The 27,287-nt window shown below is 37.9% G+C and overlaps 1 protein-coding gene across 6 annotated transcripts in view; it reads right to left on the bottom strand.

Moving 5' to 3' along the window:
* Positions 1-1,587: 1,587 nt before the first annotated feature.
* Positions 1,588-27,287, bottom strand: part of dachd (dachshund d) — a 142,178-nt gene continuing 116,478 nt past the window's right edge. For 4 of the 6 annotated variants that reach the window (XM_037687059.1, XM_037687060.1, XM_037687058.1 and 1 more), the window contains 5 exons: positions 21,094-21,239; positions 12,752-12,899; positions 11,943-12,101; positions 9,066-9,134; positions 1,588-2,140 (listed from right to left, as the gene is read on the bottom strand). In XM_037687059.1, the coding sequence (XP_037542987.1) occupies positions 2,103-2,140; positions 9,066-9,134; positions 11,943-12,101; positions 12,752-12,899; positions 21,094-21,239 (560 nt within the window). In that variant the 3' untranslated portion in view covers positions 1,588-2,102. The remainder of the gene's footprint in view (positions 2,141-9,065; positions 9,135-11,942; positions 12,102-12,751; positions 12,900-21,093; positions 21,240-27,287) is intronic. The other 2 variants (XM_037687061.1, XM_037687062.1) reach the window with 1 other exon arrangement.

Here is a 27,287-nt window from a genome sequence, read left to right as displayed (position 1 = left end):
AAGGTGTTTTAAACCCTTCCCACACTTTTGCAATATTCTAAACAATGTTTCTAAACTCTAAACGATCTAAAAGAGCACAGAATGTCATGAATTCAGCTCTGTGCCTTCTCTGCTCTCAGCTACCTGCAAGCGTTCTTGGCCACGCCCACTTCTCTGCTCTGCACGGAGATCGACTGATCTGCTGCAACAAATAATTAAAAATAATTTATTTTAAATTTATTAAAAATCCATGCCGATCGGTTCATCCATCAATCAGCCAATTGTGTGTCACGTTCAATCTTATTCTGAAAAACCGCGATAGAGGGAGCCGCAACAAACGAACCGTGACGTAACGAGGGACCACTGCATATCCTTTCTGTAGGACCCCACTTCTGAACTACTGCTTTAAAAGATTAAAAGTTGATTGTAAATGTCTCAAAAAACACTCCCAAAACACAGCAATGATTCCAAACAAGAAGAAAAGCATTTAACCACCTCAATGATCCACCATGTTACTGCTTGAACAGATTCATCCTGCTCCATTAGTATCATGCAGGACGTCCACCGAGAACCAACCCATGACACATAGACCTGGGCAACATATTTAACTGTACTCGTTTATCATCAACATGGTAACTTTATTTGAATTTGAAGTACAATGAAGAGATGATTTGAGAAGCTATATAAGTTATCAGTGACAACAGACCTAGACACTCCATAAAGAACAAAGGAACAAACACATTGTGGACATGGGACTCCGCCACCCCCGACCCTTCCTCTTCTTCTTGATTGTTAACACATAAAGTCAAAATAGTTTTGCAGTTAAAAGACTGACATCAGCTTAGGACTAGAGAATATACACAGGTGTTTCAGCACCACAATTCAAAAGTCTTCCAAGAAAGAGCATAATAAAAGAAAAGTTTTCTTTTTATCATGAAACACCCCAAAACAAGAATTGCATCAGTGTAGAGAAAAACAAAATCTACTTAAATGTTTTAAAAGTTCCATCCTGACTGATTGTTTATCAAGCTGATGATATGTCGACTAGACGATCAAACAAAAAAAGAAAAAGAAATTGACAGATGCTGAATTCTGAGTGTGTCTCATGACCAAAAAAAGTTACATTAAAATCCAAGAAATATTCCCTCTGATACAAAGATTACAGTACTATCAACAACAAAAAGTTCTCATTTTCAAAGTGAAACATTGTTGATTATCGTTTCAAAATCGTCTGGGCTTGAGTGAGTCAACCCGAGTTTTTGTTCAGCACAATATAGGATTTATTAAATATTATAATTCCAGGACAAACATTTACATGCCTGCATGCTTTCTCACCAAAATGGCAGCTATAGGAAAGAATGATGGCTCAGAGATAGAACAAAACGAAACAGGAGTTTATATAAATGATGGTATTGGTTGCCTAATAGCTCTACTGCATACACAATACCTTTAAACGTTATATACACATACCTTATCAGTCCGCTCGGGCTCGGCAGAGTGACTTCTTCTATCATTATCGTTAACTCTTGTATTTACAATGATGGTAAAAATGAAACTTGATTGTATTTTCATCTAATTTAGAAAACATGTAAATCGAACATCAGTCTCTTTTTCTTTTCTTTTTTTTTTTTTTTTTTTGATGCTCACCACAAGGTTCATATCTCCACACATCATTTTTCTGGATTTCTTTTGAAATACAAAACAAAACTTCAGTCGAATTTCTATTTCAAAGCTTTCTCGCTGGCTGAGATACAGTATAAAAAAAATCTTCAGTGCTGTGATTTTAAGGAGTTATTACCAACAATGCACCTTGGGTACATTTCTTTTTTCGTCTTTTTTATGTTTACTGTGCTCGGTGTATGTTTATCCGCCACGCCAGCCAACACGTCATATCTAAACCTGCTTTATCAAGCTGTTTTACGTTGGCCCGCGCAATTAAAAAAACAACTTATTCTACATTCGGATTCCTCCAGCATTATGGTGAACACAGCACTTCCACCTACAAGCAGCTTGACGTCTCTTCTGCTAAATCAGCCTGGATAGGGGATCCTCGGAAACTTCATGGGTTTGTTTTCTGTCCTTTTTTAATCTTTTTTCCTCTCCTCCAGCTCCTCGCAGGCTTATCAGTACATCACTGTGGTTTTCAGGAACAGTCTACCATCTGGAGCAGAAAACACACACACAGAAAACAGCAAAAGATTAGCCAACAGCTAACAATCTGCTGACGCAAATGCACTATTCAGGATGTGATTGTTGATGAAACATAACTTTGAAATATTAGCCTCAAGTCTTTCTGTTTGAATGTCATTACTGTGAATTCAGAAGCTGATTTAGGGTTAGAGTTACAAAAATGATAAAATATTATGTAGTGTACTCTTAAAAATCCTTCTGCATGAACAATTAAACAGAGTACATTTTATTTTCATCCATTTCTAGCTAAAACAGTAATGTAGAAACATATACCATATTTTTTGGACTATAAGGCGAATTAAGCCAGATAAAATAGTCAGATGTCAAACTTTATTCAACTCATTCACAATAACTCTCAACATTGTTCAGTTGTACCACATAAAATTGGTTTGAGGTCAGTAAGCACACCCAGAATTAATACATAAGGCGCACCAGATTATAAGGCTCACTGTTGATTTTTGAGAAAATGAAAGAATTTTAAGTGTCCCTTAAAGTACGAAAAATACAGTAAATGAGCTGAGTCAGCACAGTTTTTAGAGCTAATAAATTTATTTTCTATTTGAACCTAAATTATTCAAATCTCTAATTATGTGTGAGCCAAACTACCCTTTCTTGGGCACTATCATTTTGTAGGCCTTGTCAGATTGTGTTTTTAATTTTCCACTGTAAAAATAAGAAATTCCTCTGTATTCCTTTGTAAATGTGTTTATTTATTAACCCTTATTTAACTAGGCCAGGGGTCTGCAACTTGTGGCTCCAGAGCCACATGTGGCTCTTTGTTCGCTCCGCAGCGGCTCTTTTAAGCTTTGACTAAAACTAACACAAAAGTGATTTTTAAGTTTAAAGAAAAATGACAAGTTTTAGCATTTCCCTGCCATTTCCTTTGCAAATACGGGGCTACTAGAGTAAATGCACAAAGTAAATTATACTCACTTTAACTTTATGCTTTATTTCTTCAAAGTAGAATACCCAATTTCTCCACAATAAACAAAAAATACACATAAGTCTGCACAGTTCATTGTTTTAATTTTTCTTTTAATTGGCAAAATAATGTTTTTTTTCTTTGCAAGAATCATGTCTTCTGTGATTCACTAGCGACCTGGATATGGGCACCAGTGACTCCCTGTGACTCGAAAAGGAAAAAGCGGGTAAAGATAATGGATGGAATCCAGTCTTTTCTTTTGTCTTAAAATGTAATAATTAGGGATGCACAATATTGGATTTTTGCCGATATCTGATATGCCGATATGTTAAAACTTATTTGGCCGATAACCGATACCAATACTGATATGTTTCCCCTAGGCCCACTTACAGAGACTTTATATCTTTCTCTGCTGTAGAATTCAAATACTACATTATTTTGCATAGTCTTTGTCAATTTGGTCTGCTACCAATGCAGATGCTAAAAAGGGGTCTGAAAATGATGTAACACTTCAACTTGGATTCTGTTTAATGTCAAATTTATTCATGACATTTACTCTCTAACACAATGACAACACTCTAACAGTGCACATTTGTAAATTTTCACAAATCTAAACTCAATGGCATGCGTGATGTCATAACGTTGCGCTTGCACTGCAGTCATCTTTGTCACTGGGTTGTCATACAAAAACAGCACCTTTTGTATCAGTGAGTTATTTTGATGGAATGGCCGATGTCCGATATTTAACTTTATCGCCAATATCAGCCGATACCATGACAATAATATTGTGCATCCCTAATAATAATATCAATAAATGTTAACAATCATTAAATGTTTTTAGTTTTAAAATGTCGTGCCTACTGGCCAGAAAAGTCCCCTCTAACAAACTTAAAGTGGCCCATGGTTCCACCAGTTGATAACGACAATTGTAGCTGATTTTGTGGCTCTGGACACGTTCAGTTTAGTGAACAAAGGGGCAGAAATGGCTCTTTTGATCCTAAAGGTGGCAGACCCCTGAACCAGGCAAATCCCATTGAGATCACAGATCTTTTACAAGGGAGGCCTGGACCTGAAGGCAGCCTAACATGTGTTTGAAAAAAAGTTTCAGTGAAACAAAAAAAAAACTTTTATGTATTTTGTATTAACAGTGTGACTCATTTAATGAAAAAAAAAAAAGTGAGGCAAAAAAAGACAGATATAATACTGTATAGAAAAAGGTTTGCATGATTAAATCTGGCCTTACTGGTTCAGTTCACAAGTAGTTTAATTATTTCAACTAACCAGTCAAAGTTGAGAACCAGCAGTGGTAAAACAGCTGAAACAGCATAAAGTCCTAAAGTAGAATATTTCAGCTAAATACTCTTTTAAGTGTTAGATTTATGTACCAACAAGAATACATATCAAAATTATAATAATAATTTATTTATGTGCGTAAGATAGAACTTTAAACCACGTGAGTTTTAAAAAAAGGGTTTATTAGACAAGTCACTCTGATCAGAATCAACTTGTTTTACTAACGTATTTTTCGGACTATAAGGTGCACTTAAAATCCTTTAATTTTTCCAAATATTGACAGTGAGCCTTATAATCTGGTGCGCCTTGTAGTCTAAAAAATATGGTAATTCATTTGAGAGCTATCCACAACAGGTAAGACATTAACTCCCAATAACATACCCACACAACCCCACTTGAAAAGATTTGAACAGCTGCTTTAACAAACTTAAACTGAATATATTTCCGGTGCAAACATATTTTATTTGCAGCTTTAAATCAAATGAACTTTGGTTGTTTATCCGAGCATGATTAAGTTCATTACACGCAGCAAACAAAGCAGTTTTCAGAAAGAAATTCAGGAACACAATCATATATTTATTCAGCTTTTATTACAAAGCAGCAATGATTACCACATCACAGCATTCAGAAGGCCGCACAAGTTCAGGACTTTTCCGCTGATGTGCTCATCCGATGATAATAGTGCACTCAAGACGTAAAGCCCTTTAAACGATATGTCCTGTGTGGAAATAGTGGATATTGAAAATGGAAGGCATTGCTGTGTTACGCTATCTGCAGACACCTCCGACCTAAAGCGCTCCGTCCACGGCCAGGCGAACGCTCCTTGTCTGTGTCCGCCCGAGCGAGCAGCGCCGCTCCAACGCTGAGCTGGTAAAAGCATCTGTTAGGCACAGCTCAGGAGCCGCTTTGACGTTTATTACCTTTGCTTTTTTTTTTCTTTCCTTACTCCGTCAGAGAACGCTACAACAACGCCTTTAAGAAGCGCAGCGCTTCAGTGGCGGTGAGCCTGAATAATTTAATGTTCCAAAGGAACCTATACAAAGACGTTTGTTGGACATGACGCGAGCAGAGCGGGAGTGAATACACCTTGTTACGACGTCCTCTCATGCTAGGAGCCATCAGAGCATCAGGTTCTTTTCTATTATTAAAAGGATTAATAATTTAAAATTTTCAGTTTGCCATTTCCTCAGTTTATGATCTACGTTTATACGAGACAACTATTTTGTCATTTGGACCGGTTGAACTTTTTAAGGCTGTGTTTATAGGTACAGACAGAGAGGAGGCAACAAAAGCTCGAGCATGTGTGTGTCAGAGAGGCGATGTGTGTACAATATGTGGGGGGAGATGGGGTGGGGGTGTACAAACACACAGGCTAATTACCCGGCACTGCCGTAGGTCTCAGAGGCATTGCACTCTGGCGCTGCCTCTGTTCGAGCAACAACTAGCGAGTTCTGCGTAAAAGTCATTCCAGCATGAATGTGGCACGAAGAAACAAAGCGCAACACGAAGGAGGGGGCTGCTGAATGATTAGAGACATGGACAACGCTACACACACTGACACACACACCTGCTCTGACAGGAGAGGACAGTCTCAGTTGCAGCGGTTTATCGCGGTGTTCGTGAAAACAAAGACGATCTGATTATTTGATGGATGATGACAGCTAATGTTTTGTCGAGAGGCTGTTAAATATCGAGGAGTTTGACTTCTAATAGATCAAATTCAACGACGAGGGGGGGCTTTGATGAGCAGCTCTCACCGGTGCCCATCCCAGCCTGTGTGTAAATGTTGAAACATCTGCTTTCCACATACGGCTGGAAAATCCAGTAGCGTCTCGACGCTGCGCTTTCTGCAAGACTCTCGTTAAAACACGGCGAAACTTCGCTATTTTCACATTCAAATCAAGATGAAAAGTTCATTAAAGAGAATAAATATTTCATTAGATGCTAAATAAAACAAAGGGGATTTTTTTTTTGGCCTCTCTCAGCATAAACTTCCTTTGAAAGATTAATTAATACATGTAAATTATGCAAATTATGCCCATGCAAATATTTTATGAAGACAATTAAGGGATCCATTAATTACGGTCTTTTTTGCTTCAGTGACATTCGTTCATTTAATTTTAATTTCACTTTAGCTGTTTTGATGTTTAATCTTGCAACAAAAGAACTTTATCTCAGCGCGTGCAGGGTCGTGTAAACTCGCCGAACACGTCGAGCGGGGAGGAAGCGGCAGGGAACCGGGGGGGAGATACCGGAGGAAGATATTCACACGCGCACCGCTGTTGCCAGGCAGGCGGTATGAGCGAGCGCACGGGGTCTTAGCAGCTGTGAAAAGAGCCACGTTCCCCCTTGGACTTGATTCAAAACACTGTAAAAGCAATTAATAAACACAGACTGTGTTAATATCGCAGAATTAGAGAAGTGTGACAAAAGACAAATAGAAATAATTAGTTCTCTAAAATTATGCCCCTCATTATTTTTTTTCTTCCCTCTCTCCAATTCGCCTCCCTGAGTTTGGAGTCGAGAACGCACCCACACATTTCTCTCAGCGCGCCGGTCTTTGATAGGCTTGTTTTTTCCCTCCTCCTTCTTTCTGCTTGTGTAATTTATCAACATCATTTTTTGCCATTTGAGGTTAATTATACAGCAAGGCTTGCAGAGCAGAGTAGAAGAGACATGGGTGGCAGACAAATGCTCCTCTAATTGAACAAAACACAAAAAAGTGCAGCCTGTTATTGGGTTCCCTTCCACTCTTTGAGGCGCTGATCAGAGCGATGGAGAGACTGCGAACATTATACGCTCCTTAGTCACAATGTACAGTTTTACAAGAATCAAGTCTGAAAATATACGTGTGCTTTATTTAAACCTGCACAAAGTAGGACAAAAGCTGCTGTAAGAGTGATGCTTTAATGCATTCATTTACCGTACTTGTCGCCGTACAAATCGCACCGCCCTATAAGTCGCAACAGTTCAAATATGTCTAATAAAGTTGGAAAAAACATAAATATGTCGCATCTATTAAGCGTCACCGCTGACAACCCGAAAATGTGGGCCGGTGTTGTGCCAAAAATCGATTGTCTGCCAAAAAGGCAGCTGCGGGAGCGTACACGGGAGGACTTTAACAATAATTTTACAAGATTAACACTTAAAAACAACTATTTGTTTGCTTGAAATTATAGCAAAGGCGTGTCTCAGTTTAACGTTTCCTTAATAAATACACTTTAATGGTCAAATCAGCTGCATTTCAACTGGGCACCGCAACGAAATTCAGCTGATTTGACGTTTGCTCCAGGAGTTCTGGAGCAAGACAAAGGTGGCTTCTATGGCAAGCCAAGTGTCTCATTAATAGCCACTTTACCAATTAATGAGACACTTGACTTGCCAAATAGGTTAAGGGCCCTCTAGTGGCTGAAGATAGTAGTGTTCATTATTTTCCATGTCTGAAATCATCAGATACCAGCCAACAATTGGGTTATAAATATGGGACAAAAACAAATATGTTGCTTCACTGTATAAGTCGCAGGAATGGTAATTTATGTAAAAAAACCTGTGACTTATACAACGAAAATTACGGTAATATAACCGCACTACCCATTTTATAAAAGTATTAAATTACTAAATATACTAATTTGGTATGAAATAGGGGGCTATAATTACTCTATCTGCATATTATCTTTGTATTTAAATGATGACATATGGATTTCTTTTTTTTTTTTGGGGGGGGGGATGGGGGAGGCGGGATACCAAACTGTTTCAGATGCCTGTAGAGACTGAATGACATTTAATTAAGGAGGAGTCATCGTTTCTCTTTTCCTTCTATTTTGTGCCCTTTCACAAAAACCTATCAGCTCAAGTAGAAAATCGCACTTGAAAGAGAAAGAGGGGAGCGAAGTTCTTCTGAAAGCTGAAAATTTGCCACTTTTCACAGCAAATTACTCACAGCTTTCGAAATCATTCTTAATTTTTTTATTTTTTATTTTGTCCTCTGGATAAATTGGGACCTCGGCCGCTGATAAGGGCAGCTGTGAATTAAAGGAAGACGTTGGCAGTAATAATGAGGACGGTCAACCTTTGTGAGGTGTCTTGGATCTGGGTAAACACAGATAGTACAGAGTCTACAGAGGTTATCACTAAAGTGCCCCCCCCCCCCCCCCGCCCTTCCCCAAACACAAACTGCACCCCCAAGGCTAACAAACAAACAAATCATTAAAAATGTAACAAGGCTTATTCATAAAATGGATTGATTTTCCCCGATTATTACCATCAAAGGGGGGATTGCAGAGCTTTTGTGGTTTATAATGACTCATTATGGGCTCCTCAGTTGTAAATAAGCAACTTTTTCTTTTATTTTTTTAAATCTGGTTGTTCAACTGCAACACATTTATTCTGACAAAGACCTGTCGTCTAAAACGAACCACTAAAAGTCAAGTAAAATAAAAATATTCCCCCGAAAGAAAACCAATGATCTTGACCCGGTGCTGTGGCCCAGATGGTGGTGGATGTCTGAACAGCAGGCACACAAACACTAATGTGCACGTGTGTGTGTGTGTAAAGGATGGGGAAGATGCAAGAGGAAAGGAGAGGTGGGGGAGACGCTAAGAAAAAAAAAAAAAAATGAGAGAACAGAAGAGAGAGCCGGGAAAAGAGAGAGAGATTTATTGTCTCATCTGAGCGTCTGTACCTTGTATTGTCCTTTCAGCATCTGTTCTTCCACTGCTGCGGTCACTCTCCATCTCAGGGGTCAGAGAGTCTGCAGGAGGAGAGGAATCACCGCCGTTAAACATGCCTGACATCCACCTATCACAGCGCGGCTTTCACAGCATCATTCATCCCCCAAAACAAGAGAGCAACAAGCCTTCGAGCGACGCCGACACTCCATGTCAGTAACTGTGTGCCACTCTTTGTGATTAAAAACAGATTTACAGCAAGTCTGGTTTAATATTTAGGAATTAAAGACTACACCTCTGAAAGCTTGAAATGGATGAAAGTTGGTCCGGTGGTTTAAAAAAAATCTATAAAGATGTGATTTGAGGTGTGAGACGAAGACTTCTGCTTGACTCTATATAAAAATGGACTAAAACAGTAAGACCTGTTTGCATGATAAAGTATGAACTTTGCATTATTGCTGTCTATAGATGAGAAAATGAGATTAATTAATGCGTTCTTAGAAACTTGTGAGTTGTAAATATCACCGGCCGACACATGATAAAGTGTGCATCTTTCAGTTCACACCAGAGATGAACAGTTTAGTTCAGAATTTAAGTTAAATGTCTGAATGTTTATGAAACATTCACTATTCTGATCCATTTTTCTTCTGTATGTTTTTCAGCATCTTTCTTGTTCCACAGTTTTTGTGCTTTTTAACAATTCATATCTCAAAATGTTCAGCTCTTTCAGGACAATCCTGCTATGACTTTTGGGATTGGTGCAATTTTAGCTTTTTGAAATATTTAGCCTTTTCTGCCATGTCTAGTCGCATAGAAAATGAATTGAGATAATTTTACATCCTTTAAATTTTTAGATCTGTTTACAACCTTTTACTGCTCGTTCACATTTTGTTCTGATTCAGCTTCTTTCAGCATCCTGGTGCAAATTTAAACTTTTTCAGCTACTTTTAGCTGTTTTTCAGGTGGTTTGTTCTCCTTTCATATTCTTTCTTCTAACTCTATTTTTTAGCATCTTCTAACTTCTTTCTACTAATTTCATCTTGTTATGTTTGTTTCAGCTAATTTTGGCAATTTTAAACTATTTCTGCTATTTCAGCTACTATTTAGCTGTTTTTATTCCAATGTTATGCTAATTTTATGCCTTTTCAGGTAATTCCACATTTTTTGCACACATTTAAACTTTTTCAGCTTATTTCAGCAAAATTGTGCTCTCTCCATTTCCATCTGGTAATTTAAGCTTCTATGTATGGTTTTAAGCTAATTTCGGCTGTTTTTCAGAAAGTTCTTCAGCAATAGGCATTCACACTGCATTTTCACAGGAACTGCAAATTCCACAGTCATCTTTAAATCTTTAGGGACTAAATAGTTTTATTAACTAGAGAAATTGCATTTCCTGTGAAAATGCAGTGTGAATGCTTATAGCAAAAGTAGTTGCAGAAAACAGCTGAAATTACAGAAGTTAAAAACATGCTGAACTGTAGCTGAAATGGAAGAAGAAGCCTAAACTAGCAGAAGAAATCAGAAAGAAAACGTTTGCTGAATTAGGTTTAAATAAGCAGAAATTACCACAAAACTAGGAAATTAGCTCAAAAAAGCTGAAATTAGCAAAAAAAATGAAAAAAAAAAACTGTTGAAAAGTAGCTGAAAAATCAGAAAGAAGCTTAAACTACCAGAAGGATACAAAAAGTACTGTAATGAGCTAAAGATTTGTGGAATTAGTAGAAAAAACTAAAATTAGGAAGAAAAAAAAAACAGTAGCTATTATAGCAGAAAAAGCTAAAACTAACAGATATAAGCTGAAATGTGTACAATAAGCTAAAATGAGCACAAAGAGGTTAATTAGGCTGAAAGGAGAATAAATTACCATGAAAAATATGAAGTTATTTGAAAACTGCTGAAATTAGCTAAAAATGCTAAAAGGGTAGCTGAAAAGGTAGAACAACAACATTAGCAGAAAAAAGTAGAAAGAACACGTTTGCCCAACTAGGCTGAAAGAAGCAGAAATGAGCACAAAAAGTGGAAATTATCTGAAAGAAGCTGAAATTAGCAAATAAACTGTTGCAAAGTAACTAAAAAAGCAGAAAGAACCTGAAATTACAAGAAAGAAGCTGAATTGGGCTGAAAATAGTTTAAATGAGTGCAAAAAAAAAGTGTAATTAGTTGAAAAAGCTAAAATGAGCAGAAAAACAGCTAAATAGTAGCTGAAATAGCAAAAAAACCTGAATCAGAAATAAGCTGGAAGGAGCATAACAAGCTGAAATTAGCAGAAAGCAATTAGAAGAAGCACAAAAATGTTGTAGCTAGCAGAAAAAAAACTGAAAGGGGCACAAAACAGCTAAAAAAACAGCTGAAAATAGCTGAAAGTAGCTGAAAAAAGTTTAAATTTGCACAGGGAAGCTGAAAGAAGCTGAATCAGAACAAAATGTGAAAGGAGCAGTAAAAGGTTGTAAACAGATCTAAAGATTTGAAGGATGTAAAATGAGATCAGTTCATTTTCTATGAAAAAAAACAAAAAAACACAAAAGGCTAAATATTTCAAAAAATTTAAAGTTGCACCAAGAACAAATTCCTAGCAGGATTGTCCTGAAAGAGCTGAATGTTTTAGTTTATGATTTGTTGAAATAGCTTGAAAACTGCGGGACGAGAAAGATGCTGAAAAACGTACAGAAGAAAACTGGATCACCATAAAGTGAATGTTTCATAAACACACAACTAGCAGTGAAACCAGGTGATCAAATCAAATACAAAACAGAAAATAGTTGAAAGTTCTTGCCTTTCTTAATGGAATCTATGTAAATATTGTAAACTATATTTAAACAAAGACAAGAAAAAGAGACAGTTTATACAATCAAAGGAGAAAAGTTATAAAATGTGATGTAGGGAAGTCTCACTGTAGATCGTCTGACCGTTGAGGGAACGCATGCTGTCAGAAGGCGACGGCTGCTTCAGAGTCTGCTCAGCCTGCTCTCTCCGCTTGGATTCATACTCCAGAGCTTCTTGGAGTTTCCTCTTGGCCTTTTTTTCTTTCTTCAGACGCTTCTGGATAATTGCTAAGACAGGAGGCAAAACCACAGCCACGATAAATGAGCTTTAAGAGGAATTAGCTAAGCAATTTTTTAAATTTTACTTTTTATAAAATCTGATTATTGGTCTATTCCGGCAAGCCAAAGATAAAAACCATTTTGGTTGAAACCCAGCAAGCAATTACAGAAAAAAATGAAAATCAATTAAAGCTAAATATTTTATGATATATAAAGATTTAACTGAGAAAATCTGAGCAAATACTGACTGCGACTTAGCAAACGGCTAGAGGGAATTAAAGCTAATTGAAAAATTTATTGGGATATTTTTCATGAATTTCTCTCATTAAACATAAACGATACAGTTAGCGCAAGACTCTGATGCATTTTACATGAGACTGTGCCCAGGCTTTGGAAGGGATGTGGATTTCCAATTATGTTAACAGACCAGGAACAGGAAAACCTCTCAGTTTTACGTGGAGCCGGAGAGAGGCAGAGTGGCTTATGCATGTCTCACTACGAAACATCACACTTGTGTCAGTCCAAACAGGAGCTGGAGTATCTAATTGAACACAGGTCTGTGAAGTCTGGGCACACACTAGTCTGCATGCCTGCTCACACACACACATGCACACACACATGCACACACACTACAGTGGCAGGTAGCTTTCAGGCGGTACCTCTGTTCTTCTGCTCCATGGCGAGCTGCTTCTCCAGAGTCTCCCTGAGCTCCCTCTCTCTGAACAGCTCCATCTTCAGCTCCGTCTTCTCCAGCTGCACCTGCTTCTCCTGAGCCCGAGCGTTGTCGATCGCCACTTTGAGCAGGCCCTGCACACACACAAGTGCAAAAACACACACACACACACACTTGTGAATAAAAAAGGAAGATCAGGGAAAAGGGGAACTGGGAGTGATGTGGGCTATTTAAGAGCTTTAAAGTAAAGCAACAACAAAGCACAGTGAAAGTGTGTCACCGTTTTTCTACTCAACAGGCTATAATTTATTACATGATCTGGTCCTTCAGTCCGTCTATATTTATATTTTTTGTGCATCTTACTACACCGCAATTTTCACACAATCTAAGAACAGAAATCTAAATCTACCACAGAGCTTTAGTAGTGAATATTGTTTTTATTTTTTGTAAACGAACATATGTGGACAACTTTTGGCAAAACCATTAGAGTGAAGTTAGAAAGACTGGTTGGTACCACTTTACAATAATGTCACCTTCATACATGACTAATAAATAGTCAATAATGTTGTCTTTCATTTGGCGGCAAACACTTAAACAATTAAATAACAGTTACAGTTCATTAGATAAAAAGAACAACTAGAGAAACTGCATTTCCTGCAAAAATGCAGTGCGAGTGCTTATTGGAGAGGAACTTGCGAAAAAGAGCTGAAATTAGCAACAAAAAAAAAAAACATTCTGAAATGAGCTGAAATGGAAGAATAAGCCTAGATTAAAAGAAGAAAGAAGAAAGAACACAGATTTGCTAAATTAGGTTCACCGTAAATAAGCAAAATTAGTACAAAAATTAAGATATTAGCTAAAAACTGCTGAAATTAGAAAAAAAATAGCTGAAAAGTAGCTGAAAAGGTAGAAAGAAGCTTACACTACCAAAAAGAAGCAGAAAGAACTGAAAAAAGCTAAAACAATGTGGAGAAAGCAGAAAATGATAAAATTAACATCAAAAGAGCGAAGTAATAACTGAAAGAGCAGAAAAAGCTGAAACTAGCAGAAAAAGCAGAAAGGAGCATAACAAGCTGAAATTGGCGTAAAGAAGTTAATTAAGCTGACAGTGGAAGAAAAACCTTGAATTTAACAAAAAACAGCTAAAATTAACAAAAAAAAATTCTAAAGTGGTAGCTGAAAAGGTAGAACAAGCGTAAATTAGCAGAAGAAAGCAGAAAGAACATGTTTGTCCAAGTAGGCTGAAAGAAGCAGAAATTAGCACAAAAAAGTGGAAATTATCTAAAAAAAAAAATTTAAATGAGCAAACAACAGCTGAAAAGCAGCTAAAAAAGTATAAAGAATCAAATTACCAGAACAAAGTGCAGAGATAACTTTTTTTTTTTTTTTTGCTGAATTAGGCTGAAAAAAGTTTAAATGAGTGCAAAAAAATGTGAAATTAGTCAAAAAAGATACAATTAGCAAAAAAACAGCTAAATAGTAGCTGAAATAGCTGATAAAGCTGAATAAGCTGGCAGGGGCATAACAAGCTGAAATTTGCAGAAAGAATGTGCTATAGTTCACATAAAGAATCTAACAGGATCATAAATCTGCTGAAAAAACAGCTGAAATTAGCTGAAAATGTTTAAATTTGCACAAGGACACTGGAAGAAGCTTAATCAGAACAAAATGTGAAAGGTTGTAAACCGATCTAAAGATTTGAAGGATGTAAAATGAGCTCAATTCATTTTCTATGAGAAAAAAAATGGCAGAAAAGGCTAAATGTTTTAAAAAGCTAAAAAGTATTGCACCAATGCTAAAAGTCATAGCAGGATTGCCCTGAAAGAACTGAACATTTTGATTTGTGATTTGTTGAAATAGCACAAAAATTGTGGAACGAGAAAAATGCTGAAAAACGTACAGAAGATAAATTGATCACAGAAGAGTGAGTGTTTGATAAACATTCACACAATGATCACGTTTCTCTCCAAACAGTGATCCAAACAAGCAACGTATCCGTCCTCTCCATATTGTTCAGTTAATTAAATCAAATGTTTGTCAGAGTGTTTGAAATCATAGTTAGACCAAGAGCACTTGTAGATACACTGAGCAAAGAGAAAAAATAAAGACCTTACCTGAAAGAATAAAAGAAAACTTGATCATGCCAAATAACATATATATTGTTTATAGATGTTTAAACTTTATAACAAGTTTACAGATTAATTATCAACCTTGTAAAGCATAAATATATCTTTTTTTTATAAAGGGACTCTTATTGTAAAGTGGTACAGAAGAAATTGCTGCAAAGGAAACGGAGGAGAAAATACAAGAATAAAAGAGAATCTTTGACATTCAAAGTTTCAAATGAATCTTATGTGTACAGGAATGTGCAAAAGTCCCAATCCATCCCTCCTTCATTTGCATTTTGCTGCCAAGAACAGCTCTTCACCACAACGGACCGGTACAGAGTTCACAATACTGCAGACGATGCACTAATCCATCTGCCAATCTCACCTGTATAAACAGTTAAATAAAATAAAGAAGTCAGACTTTCTTGTACTCTTGAAGGTGATCTTCATCAATAGTTTAAGATTTCTGAAGCTCATTTCAAAGATTTTCTTTAGAATTAGAAAGCGTTCTTTTTTAGTCAAGTACTTGACCGTATTATGTAAACGGTATATTTATTATTTTCTGTTTTTAATAGTTTGTTGGAGTCTTTTATCTCTGAATTAATTATTTGGGATTTGGAATGATTAAAGGATCTTAGACTCAACAAGATGAACCAACGACGTCAACAGACAAATGATCTCCGGGTCAGCTGTAAATGAAATCTTTGAGCACTTTGTTTCAGCGGTGTGTCCCGAAGACACAACCTGTATTTATTTGATCAAATCTATGAGAAATGTCAAAGACAACACAGAATAGCATGTTATGCCTCTTTTACCTATTTGTCGGGGGCAGTTTTGGTTGAGTGTATAGAGGAGTCATCCTCCAATGCAAGAGTTGGGGGTTTGATTCTACCAGCAGTCACACATGCCAAAGTGTCCCTGGGCAAGACACTGAACCCCTCATTGCCACCGATGTGTCCTATCTGTGTATGAATGTGATAAAGCACTAATTATTCTTTGTATAGATCTAGTAGAGTGCTGTATGAATGGGTAAATGAGGACACAGATTGTGCTGTAAAGAGCTTTGAGTATCTTGATAAAATAGAATGGTACAGTCCAATTACCATTTTAGCATCAACAAGGAGCAGTTAGCTGAATAATTGACAAACAGTCTGATCAACTGAGGGATGATAACTCACTTCATTCTTTTTAACAAATATTTTTTTCTTTCTTAAAAATACAACTTTCAGGTTTAAATATTTCTTTAGGCCTGGCCAGGGCTTAACTTGTAAACCGTTTGATGCCGGAACATGAATAGCATGCGGTCCGGTCTGGCGGGGGCGGGGGGTGTCTTGTGGGTCCTCCTCCAGAAAATTTGGAATAAAAGAGATGCCATTTCTTGCATTTTGGTGTATTTTAACCGGTTGTTAAACATCTGTAAACATTTGATTAAACTGATTAAAAACATGTCTCTCTTAAAAATGAGTCCTCGAGGCTCAATGAGACTAACAACCTGTATAAATTAAGGACAATCCATCCACCCATCCATTTATTTTATTAAAGTAAATTGTCTTTTTGATATTTTGATGGCTGTTATTTTGACAAATTAGTGCCATTGTCTTGAAACGTGATGTAATGGGAATAATACTCAAACATTTCTCTCGTTGTATGATTTTTATTTATTTTTTACTGTAAGCTTCTTTGTTTATGTCTGAAATGTACGCAGGAGTTCAGACACATCAGCAGTTGTGCGCGCGGTCAGTGGAACTGTCTGGAGACGCTCCTGTGTGTAAAACGTGCACTGTCTGCAGGGTGCACAGCTGAAGGTGGATGAAGACGTTCATCCCTGCGGGACATGCGATCCGTGTCTCTGCTGGGCAGGAGCGTGTGCGCGAGCTGGTGCGCGTACTGCAGCCGGAACAAACACTCCGCAGACTGGACAACGTCTCCTCTCGTTGTATTTTTAATAAATAATAAAAATAAAAATGAGTGATGACTTTGAACTTTAAGGGGCAGAGATTTGAGTTGCCTGATCTGAGCAAACAGTTGCCCGAACACAGCCTGTCAAAATGAGAGAGTTCCCGGATCTTGTTCCGGCAGGATCCGGCTCAAATTAACCACTGGGCCTGGCACTTCTCTTTTTGCCTGTGTGAATGATCCATTATTTTTAAGCACACACTGTCCAATATGCATGGTCAAGTACAAAAAAAAAAAAAGGACTAAAAATGAGAAAATCAGCCAAAGCTCCACAAAATAAAAAAGCCCAACAATTTAGAAAGACCTTGAGAAAGATGGTGATCTACTGATCAAGTCCATTTCAAAGGTTACAGGAAATTCAGGTTCTTTAAAAGCAAAGTATAAAAAAATTAGGACGCTAACGTACTTACAATTCCAGAAGGTGAATTGTTAACGCGGTTCATAATTTTTAAACTGCTTTTCGTCAACTGACATCTGTGTCAAGACTGCCTTCAAATGGACTAAATTAATTTCTCCATAAAACACCGTCCTCCTGACAGCGCTACATTCTTATGTGAAAGCAATCCAGTAACATGAAGACTTTCATCACAATTATTCCCCATCCACACGCAATTATATGGAAGCCACTGGACTATGGCTTACTAATTGTTGATTCTTCTAACCCCAATTTATTCTAAGTTGCTTTATCTTAATTTTCTGCTTGGTTTCATTTTGTTGATTTGTATATAAATATTCAAGGCGAAGATCATTATCAAAGATGACTAAGAGGAGTGTTGGGAGCTCACGACGGGGTTTTGTGGCGGCTCTCTAATTATCACATGGAGCCAAAGGAGAAGCAAGACTCTGATGCCAGTGGAACGAGTGCAGTGAGAAGGGCAGCGGGGTCCACACATCATTACACCCAGGAAACAAGGAGAACGGCATTCATCTTTCTGATCGAGGGGGTTTGAGCTGAAGCCTGAGCAGCACTCTGAGGAGATGGGTGCTGTTAGTGTGAATGTTTCACTGATCCCTGCATGCACAACAAATACAAACCTGGGATCTAAGTGTGGAGAAAAACGTGCCCTTACACATTCTCATCTATGACGGCTGCTTTTATCAAACAAGTAGAGATGCACCAATCCCGGTTGTCAGGGTGAATCTAAATTATGGATTTTGATAAGTTTTGACCTGCTGACCTGCATCTATTAATAATTAAAACAAGAGAAATTGCATGTCCTGCAAAAATGCACTGTGACTGCTTATTGCTGAAGAACTTGATGAAAAACAGTTGAAATGAGCTAAAACATGCTGAAATGTTGCTGAAATGGAAGAACAAGCCAAAATTAGCAGAGGAAATTGGGATTGGATTACGTAATTGGGATTAAAGAAGCAGAAATGAGCATAAAAAAGTGGAAATTTTCGGAAAAAAACAACAAAAAAAAACAGCTAAAAGTAGCTAAAAAGGCAGAAAGAAGCTTAAATTACCAGAAAGAAGTGTAGAGAGCACATTTTTGTTGTGAATTAGACTGAAAAAAGTTGAAACAAGTGCAAAATGTGAAATTAGCTGAAAAGGCTAAAAATTAGCATAAACAGCTAAATAGTAGCTGAAATAACTTAAACTAGCATAAATAAGCTAAAAGGAGCACAACAAGCTGAAATTAGCACAAAGAAGTTAATTAGGCTGAAAGTAGCAGAAATTACCACAAAAACTTGAAATTATAAGAAAACAGCTGAAATTAGCTACAAAAAATGCTAAAATGTAGCTGAAAATGTAGAACAAGCTTAAAGCACATGTTTGCCTAACTAGATCCAAAGAAGCAGAAATGATCATAAAAAAGTGGAACAATCTGAAAAGAGCTGAAATTAGCAAAAAAACAGCTGAAAAGTACAAAGTAACAAAAAAAAAGGCAGAAAGAAGCCTAAATTACCAGAAAGAAGTGGAAAGAGTACATTTTAGCTGAATTTTGCTGAATAAAGTTGCAATGAGTGCAAAAATGTGGAATTAGCCCCCCAAAAAACCAACCTAAAATTAGCATACAACAACTAAATAGTAGCTGAAATAGCAGAGAAAGCAGAAACTTGCATAAGTGAGCTGAAATGAGCATAGCAAGCTGAAATTAGTAGAAAGAAATTAAAAGGAGCACAAAAATGTTGTAGTTAGCAGAAAGAATCTAAAAGGAGCACAAAACAGCTGAAAAAAACCCAGCTGAAAGTAGCTGAAATTAAGTTTAAACTTGCACAAGGAAGCTGAAAGAGCTGAACATTTTGATATATGATTTGTTGAAATAGCACAAAAGTTGTGGAACGAGAAAGATGCTGAAAAACGTAGAGAAGACAAATGGATCACAGTAGAGTGAATACTTCATAAACATTAACACAACTAATAACTTTGAAAAGTTGTTCTTTGTTGTTTCTGTTCAAATGTGAGATTATATGTTTAATATACACATTTTACAAAAAAAAACCTAAAAAAAATAAAAACAGTATTTCTTGAAGAAATGCATTTCCCCCATTCATGGTGAGGTTAAAACATGAAATGACAGCAATAGTTGTTTGGAAATCTTAAAAATATTGTTTAATTTTACCAGTACGATACATGCAACATGTTAGAGCTTGGACTATGCTCTATAAAAGACCCGCAGCTACAACTGCATCACATTTAACTCAATAGTTGTAAAAGTGACTGAGTTATAGTCATTTCTGTGCAGACTTAATTTGTTTAGCTGTGGTGGCCATCTTGAATCAGGCTGACTCGAAAAGCTTATAAGTTGTAGATGTACATCTATTGATTACTTTCCGAGTGTTTCATTAAAACCTGTCTTGGAGTTCATTCAATATTTTGCTAACAGACAAAAAGAGCTGACCTCAATCAGTAAAGTTATAGGCAAAGATGTAGCACAATGTGTAGTGCTCAGAGTTTGTGTTTAGGATAACTCTCAGGTACAACCACTATAATTTTTTGCCCAATGCCTTTAAAAGTGATTGAAATTCAGCTACTTTAGATCAATTAGATCTAGTGGACATATTTTATTGGACTGACTCCAACCGTTAATCAGTTGTACATGTACCTCCAGTGACTACAGTTTGAGACTGTCATTAAAAATAATTAAACTGAGACAAAAGAATACCCCCCACACTCCATTCACACACACAAGAAATCAGTTTTCAGAATTTCGGCAGTTACAGCTCATTAGACAAAAAAACAACTAAAGAAATTGCACTTCCTGTGAAAATGCAGTGTGAATGCTTTTTGCAGAAGAACTAGCTGAAAAACAGCTGAAATGGACAAACAAGCCTAAATTAACAGAGGAATGCAGAAAGAACACACATATGAAGAATTGGGTTTAAATAAGCAGAGATTAGCACAAAAATTAAGAAATAAGATAAATAAAAAAAGGCTGAAATTAGCCAAAAAAAAAATGTTGAAAAGTAGCTGAAAAGTAGCTGAAAAGGCAGAAAGAAGCTTAAACTACCAAAAGGAAGTGGAAAGAACTGATATGAGCTAAAAAAAAAATTTAAAAATTAAAATTAGCATCAAAAAAGCTAAATAGAAAAGAGTAAAAAAAGCTGAAACTAGAAGAAAAGCTGAAAGGAGAATAACTGCCTGAAATTAGTATAAAGAAGTAAATTAGGGTGAAAGTAGCAGAAATTACCACAAAAACCTTGAATTTATCAGAAAACAGCTGAAATTATTTAAAAAATGCTAAAAATGTAGCTGAAAAGGTAGAACAAGCTTAAGTTAACCGAAGAAAGCAGAAATAACATGTTTGCCCAATAAGGCTTAAAGAAGCAGAAATTAGCACAAAAAGGGGAGATTTTCTGAAAAAAGCTGAAATGAGCACCAGCAAAACAAAACAGGCTGAAATGTAGCTAAAAAAGCGAAAGAAGCTTAAATTACCAGAAGGAAGTGGAGAGAGCATGGATATGACAGCAATAGAACTAGAACTGGCAGATTATGCAAGCAAAGCTGTCTCAAAAGAAAAATCTCTGAATTTTTTTTACTTCATTCTCATCTGATTTTAAAATTACACCTGAGCGTCCCTAAATTTGTCACATCCTTGATGTCAGTGAAGTTATGTTTAGGCAAATAAAACTACTGTGTTACAGCACATACTTTCATTTTTACACCAAACAGCTTTAAACAGTAAAGTGTGAGATTTTTTCAAGACATCTTTAAAACTGACAAGACGTGGGTCTATCTAGACGAGGCTAAAGAGGCAATTTAAAGCCATATTAACTATGACATCACAGTCAGGCTTCATGTCGGTCCTGTGGGACACACCTGTATGTTGGTGAGGAGGGTCTCTATTGACGACAGGCCATCTGGGAAGAGAAATGGCGACGGGAAACCAGGAGGCAAACCCTGTCCAGCCAACGACAACCTCTCATAGCTGTCTCTTGCAGTGGGGGTGCACATCAGGTTGTCCTCTGCAAAAAAAAATAAAAAATACAACTGAAGATCCAGAAAAATGCTCTATTTGTTCAACCTGAAAGAGATAAGAGAAGATGAGAGTAGTTGACCATGCTGACACATATTGAGGCTGGCAGTAGCAACGGCTGGGTTTGTATTGATCTCCAGAGGGCAATCCCAGTTCTGCCCACCTCAGAAAAAAACACTGGACTGATCGGTCCTTTGGAGATTTCGTCCTATTGTTTCCTCTCGAAGCCTGACAATAAGGGGCTGAGTAATAGAAACTAGAACATTATTCTAGCTACCTGTTTTTAAGAGATGTCATGTGGATTCAGAAATAAGCAGCAGGCCAGTAGTTTGACCCCAGAGACTCGCTGCTTCCTTTGTGCACGCTCACACGAGTGCCTGTCAAACCTGAGATGACATCATCCTCCATTCATCACCGGCAGAAGGGTAGGGCCCTGCCATCTGCTGTCCAGCCTCTCCGCTGGGCCTCAGAGGAGAGATGAGCGGCAGAGAGGAGGGAGGGGAAGCAGGATAGACCGGCAGACACATGTATGGTTGAACTAAAACAGCATGTCACACACATACATTTGTTACCCTATCACATCTGACACGTGTTTTTGTCCAATGAGCTTAAGCCAAGATATTGTAAGCATTTTGGTGGTATTGTTTATTAAACACAGGCGGTCTAAGAAAATGTCTCCATCAGAAAGGTTTTCTATGTGCAGCACCTCTCTGCTCTCATCCAGTATTCATACGTGTTTATATGGCAGGCTGAGTCTTGTACAAACAGCGAGCGGAGCCGAACAGCCCTGCTGCCTCTCCCTCCCATCAATATTCACCAACGCCAGCCAAGTGCTGGGAACAGCTGGTCTTACATTAATTAGTTTAAAGTATTTATTTCACCCATCCTCAGAGCAGATTGAGCAAAAACATTGGAGATTATTTCAAGCATCTGCAAATGCCCTGGAAACATCCTGGCGCCAAAAGTCGAGTGTTAGGATTCACAGTTTAGGTTTGTAATTTGTTGAAGACGTTTTTTTTTTTTTCTTTTTCTCCGAACGAGGGGAAGAGACGGTGAAATATGCACCGCTGGTCCATGGAGAGAGTAAACAACCTTTCTCCTTTTTTCAAAGGAGTTCACTACAGTTGATTAATTAGAATGGATGGTTGCCTAATGGATTAAAATTTGTTTATAATTTGACTTCATAAAAGTAATGAATTGCCTACTTTTAGGAAGCCACTCTTGCGGTAATTTATTTTATTCGGTGCAGTCCTGTTTGATTTGCCTTTTGTTGTTCTTGGTGTTCTTTTTAGAGGTGGGTCAATGTTGAAATGCACAGTGGCACAACATGAAAGTCCCATTTTATCTCAATAAAATACCTAATCAAAGATCAAAAGCATTACAGCTGGCTCCAGCTCCAGCTGATATAGATGTATTGCGTGTGTTATATGCATGCATCACCCACCTCCAATAAAATCACCATAACAACTCGGGACGTTAGTAGGACCTCGGGGAAAGGTCTGTCGTTGTAGCTTTGTAATTGATTTGTACTGTAGGCACTTTGTCCCTTATTTAGTGTTGGCATTAATCATAAATCATTGCTTTAACAAACTCCAGCTTCCCACTCAGCAGGCCTTCCCTCCAACACAATGTTGGATCACAGAGAATATTTGATGGCTTTGTTGCGGGGGAAACAACCTGTCATGCTCTGGGAACACACACAAAAAAAGGCAAACAGCGTGTTTTGTTCGACAGACTCTGAACACCGTTACAGCACCTCTTGTCAAATAACATTTCCACCAGGAGTGATGCATAAAGAGCGGCGTTATAGAAAGAAAGGGAATGCACCGCTAATCGTTGGCTAATTTGATCAATATAATCAAACGAGGCTTTAATGAAAGCGAATGAAAATTTCAATGGAACTCAATCTAGGTCTGCTTTTTATTTATTACATTTTTTTTTGCTATTAACTTCCCCCGTCCCTTCTCTCCCTCCGCTGGGCTGTGAATGTTGGCATGTGTTTGCATGTTTACTTCTCACCACCGCCGCAGAATCATCGACTTCAACTTAATTACAGCGACAGGAGTTGGAGTGATGGGGGCCGGTGGGATGGAGTGCTGTTTCCAGGTGATATTTTTACACGTAGCAGCCAGCAGCCGCTTTGACAGCCTCTTACCGTGCTCACCGTACGGTAAAGGTACAGTTATTGGGGGAGGTGGGGGGCTCCTGTTATGAAATACTGCGTGGAAAAACACTCGCGGGTCACCTCTGTCACAAATAACATTTCACGCACAACTGTTTTGTGTGGATAATAGGAGCCACAAATAAAAATGGGACGCTGTAAATACAATGCATTCTGAATGAAACACCATAATTTAAAACAACGTGCCCCCCCAACACCCCCTCCTCTTCCCGTCCTCCACCTCCACCCTGCTCTCAATAGCTGCAGAGGGAGTCCTTGACAGTGTGGTAGCAATGATGAATCACCTATCCAGTTAATTTTCTCACTCCTCATGTGTTGTGCTACTAAAACAAGGGCCCAAGAATTGACTTGACAAACTACGAATGTAAAAAAAAATATATATATATATATATATATATATATATATTTTTTTTTTTTTTTTTTTTTTTTTGAGTTGGAGGGGTCTGGCCTTATCTCCAATTTACATGTTATTAGATTTATGTTGCGAACAGCATGTGATCCGACCAAAGCTGAGGCAACAAAAAAGAAGATGGAGCGCATGATAACTGGAAATAAAACATGTCTAAAACCCGCATTGGAACTGTTTGATGAAAAGTCGTGAGGAAGCGAGAGGAAAGTGGCCTGATTTAAAAATGTGACAGACACACGCTGCAATCTGGTGTAAATCTAGAGGAAACCTTGGGAAATTTAGCTGCAATCTCTGGATAAATAGCTGTAATTGACCTTGGGAGTTGAAAATGTGCCATATGTTTCTGGTTCCTGTGTTTGAAACGGAGTCCCCCAGGACATTTATTGCTGAGTACTCACACGGAAGCAGCGAGAGCAAGAGGAGAGGAAGGTAAGACGGAGAAAGAGAGAAGAGGAAAGACGATGAGAGGAGCGCCACGGATGAGAGAGGGGTCGGCTGAAGACTGGAGTCGGATGGACAGACAGGTGAAGCACTGTGCCGGCTGCAGGAGGAGGAGGAGGAAAGCGTGATTGTGCACATGGGCTTAGCATTTCTTGAAGGAATACATGTTGTCCACCACCTTTCACATCAACGTGTCAAACTAAGATCATCTTATGCTGAAAAATTACACAATTGTAACCATTTTGGTCAAACAGCATTACAGTGGTCCCTCGTTTAACACGGGGGATCCGTACCCTGAAGTCCCGCGATAAGTGAAAAACCGCAAAGTAGGAATAGTAGTACAAGTAGAAAGTAGTAGTTTATTTTAGTATTTATATATAAAGGTGTTTTAAACCCTTCCCACATTCTTGCAATATTCTAAACACTGTTTCTAAACTCCAAATGATCTAAAACAGCACAGAATGTCATGATTTCAGCTCCTTGCCTCGGCTGCACTCTCGGCCACGCCCACTTCTCCACTCTGCATGGAGATCAGCTGATCAGCTGAGGGAGGAAGCTTCTCCCACCGCTATGGGCTGCACACAAGTGCTAAGTCCTTTAATTTATTTATTTATTTTTTTTAATCCATGCCGATTGTGTGGCTCATCCATCAATCAGCCAGCTGTGTGTCGTGTCCTATGTTACTTTGAAAAATCACGATAGAGCAAGTCCGCGAAAAACAAACAATGAAGTAGCAAGGGACTACCGTATACAAAACCGGATACGATATTGAAAAATTATGCATGGGCTTGCATGGTCTGTCAGCACTTAGAGCAGGGGTGCCCAAAGTGGGGCCCGCAGGCCAAAGTTGGCCCACCAGTCCATTTCGGTTGACCGGCCAAGCTGTCCTCATTACTATATTAAAATTTCCTTTGAAGAATCAATGTGCTTACACTTATTGATTCCACCCATTGACTTTATTGCTAGTTGGCCTGACTACCATAATTTAACTACATGGATTACACAGTACAGTAGATAATTTATGTATTTTTAAAATAATTTTAATTCATATTTTTATATTTCATTTTGACAGACTTTTTACCATCCCTTGGCAGCTTCCTGCCACTGAATAACATTTTCCTTTGACAGAACACACTTATAAATCACACAAAGTGTTTAAAAGTAAATTGTAAATATAAACTGGTTTCAGTGGTGATTTTAGCCTCTTTAAATTTAAACTCAGCACCCCAGAAAAATAAAGAAACCGTCATTAGGATTGTGTAAGGAAACAGTTCTCAAACCTTAGATTCACCAAAAATATTGAATAAATATGGAATGAATGACGACAGTCTCAAACAGGCCAATAAAATCTTTGATTTTTTTTGCACAAGGCCCGCCACCTGTCAATCAATCCAGTAGGCACGTCAGCAACTGACCAATCAGCAACCTGGATTTGTCCTGAAGTGAACACCTCTTACCTGCAGAGCTACAGTCGTGTTGCACTAAGAACGCTTTGGAGATTTCAATAATAACAGAGTTTACATCTTTTGTTTCATGTTAATCTATTGTAATAAACTTTTGTAAAATAAACCAGAATGCAGGAAATGGCATCTACTTTAATCAAAATTCTCTGGAGGAGGACCCCCCCCCCCCACCACCACCACCAACACAGGCTGTTCTGTGATGTTCTTTATAGAGTGGAAGGATAAATAACTGTAATAAATAAATGGACTTTAAAGAAGTATTTGCATTTCATGTATTATTGCATTTGGCCCGCAGCCCTCTGATAAGATTTTAAATTTGTCCCTCTCAGGGAAAAAGTTTGGGCACCCCTGACTTAGAGTGTACGTTGTGAACTCTCAGCTGCTACCACACCAAAGCCACATGTAGCCATTTCCATGTGGACTAAGTTCAATTAGCTGCGGTGGCTATCGTGGATTGGGCTGAGGCCAAAAGTCAATCAGTTCTAAACATAGATCCAATAATTCCTCTATGAATGTTTCATCAAAACTCATTTAGTGATTTGTGAGATTTTAAGTTACAAACATGCAAATGAAGCAGAGGGTGATAAATAGTAACAGAGAGGAAAGCGGGTCAGAAGGCGAGCAGAGCTACATTTGTCTGGCCAGTCAGTGTGATATATTGACAGGTGAGGCCTTTGTCCTTGCAGAGCCATGTTCCTCCCAGCAGGACAACTGAATGTTCAAGCTGGATGTTGTCAGAAGGGCCAAAGCGAAGTGCTTCTTGGCTCTTCGCTGCACAATTTCAATTAATTTGAGTGACCAGCGCTGTGAAGAGAAGCAGCCTCTTTCAAACGGAGTAGTTATGACCTCTCGGACAGCTATTAGCAGCTAACGCAGCATTATTCCACCTGCACTTAAAGCACCAGATTTGGAAAAACTTGTCAGGGTAAATATCTGTGTTCAGTTGTGAACAGAGCCGAGTAGAAACAAAGAAGCAGGACTTAGAAAAAAGAGCTTAGCTGATCCTACAAATGTTGTCTGCTTATTGAGGAGCCTTTAAGGCAAACACTGTTTCCATTAATTGTGTTTTAAGAAAGCTCTGCGTTGTTTTAAATATTTTACACATTTCCCAAGTCATGTTACCGAAAATAAAATAATTGTAAGTACTTACAGTGTTTACAACATGAAGGTTTACATTATAATGCTGTATATTAAAGAGATGGTTCATGTATTTAAAAGTGAGGCTCTGTGGTGGCGTTTTGAACAGTTAATATCTTATCTGTTGCAGATAGCTTTTAAACTAACTCAGCTTGGAAAAAAAGGTTTAACTATTGCCCACTTTTCATGACAATGGATGATCATGTAAATGCCTGTGCCTGAGCACATGTACGAGTCTGTTTGTTAGCAGAGCATATCATGAACCACTGAGCAGATTTTAATGAAACTCTAAAATCTATCATCGGATGTACATCGACAACTTATTACATTTTAGAGCCAAGGAGGTTCAAGTTGGTTATGAAACTAATCAATCCTAGCTAACACATTTATGGATATAACTCATTT

Source organism: Nematolebias whitei, chromosome 13 (genome assembly GCF_014905685.2).
Source record: "Nematolebias whitei isolate Nwh7 chromosome 13, NemWhi1, whole genome shotgun sequence".
Taxonomy (NCBI): Eukaryota; Metazoa; Chordata; class Actinopteri; order Cyprinodontiformes; family Rivulidae; genus Nematolebias; species Nematolebias whitei.
Note: the sequence above shows the minus strand (reverse complement) of the source record. Positions and strands in the feature narration are given on the sequence as shown.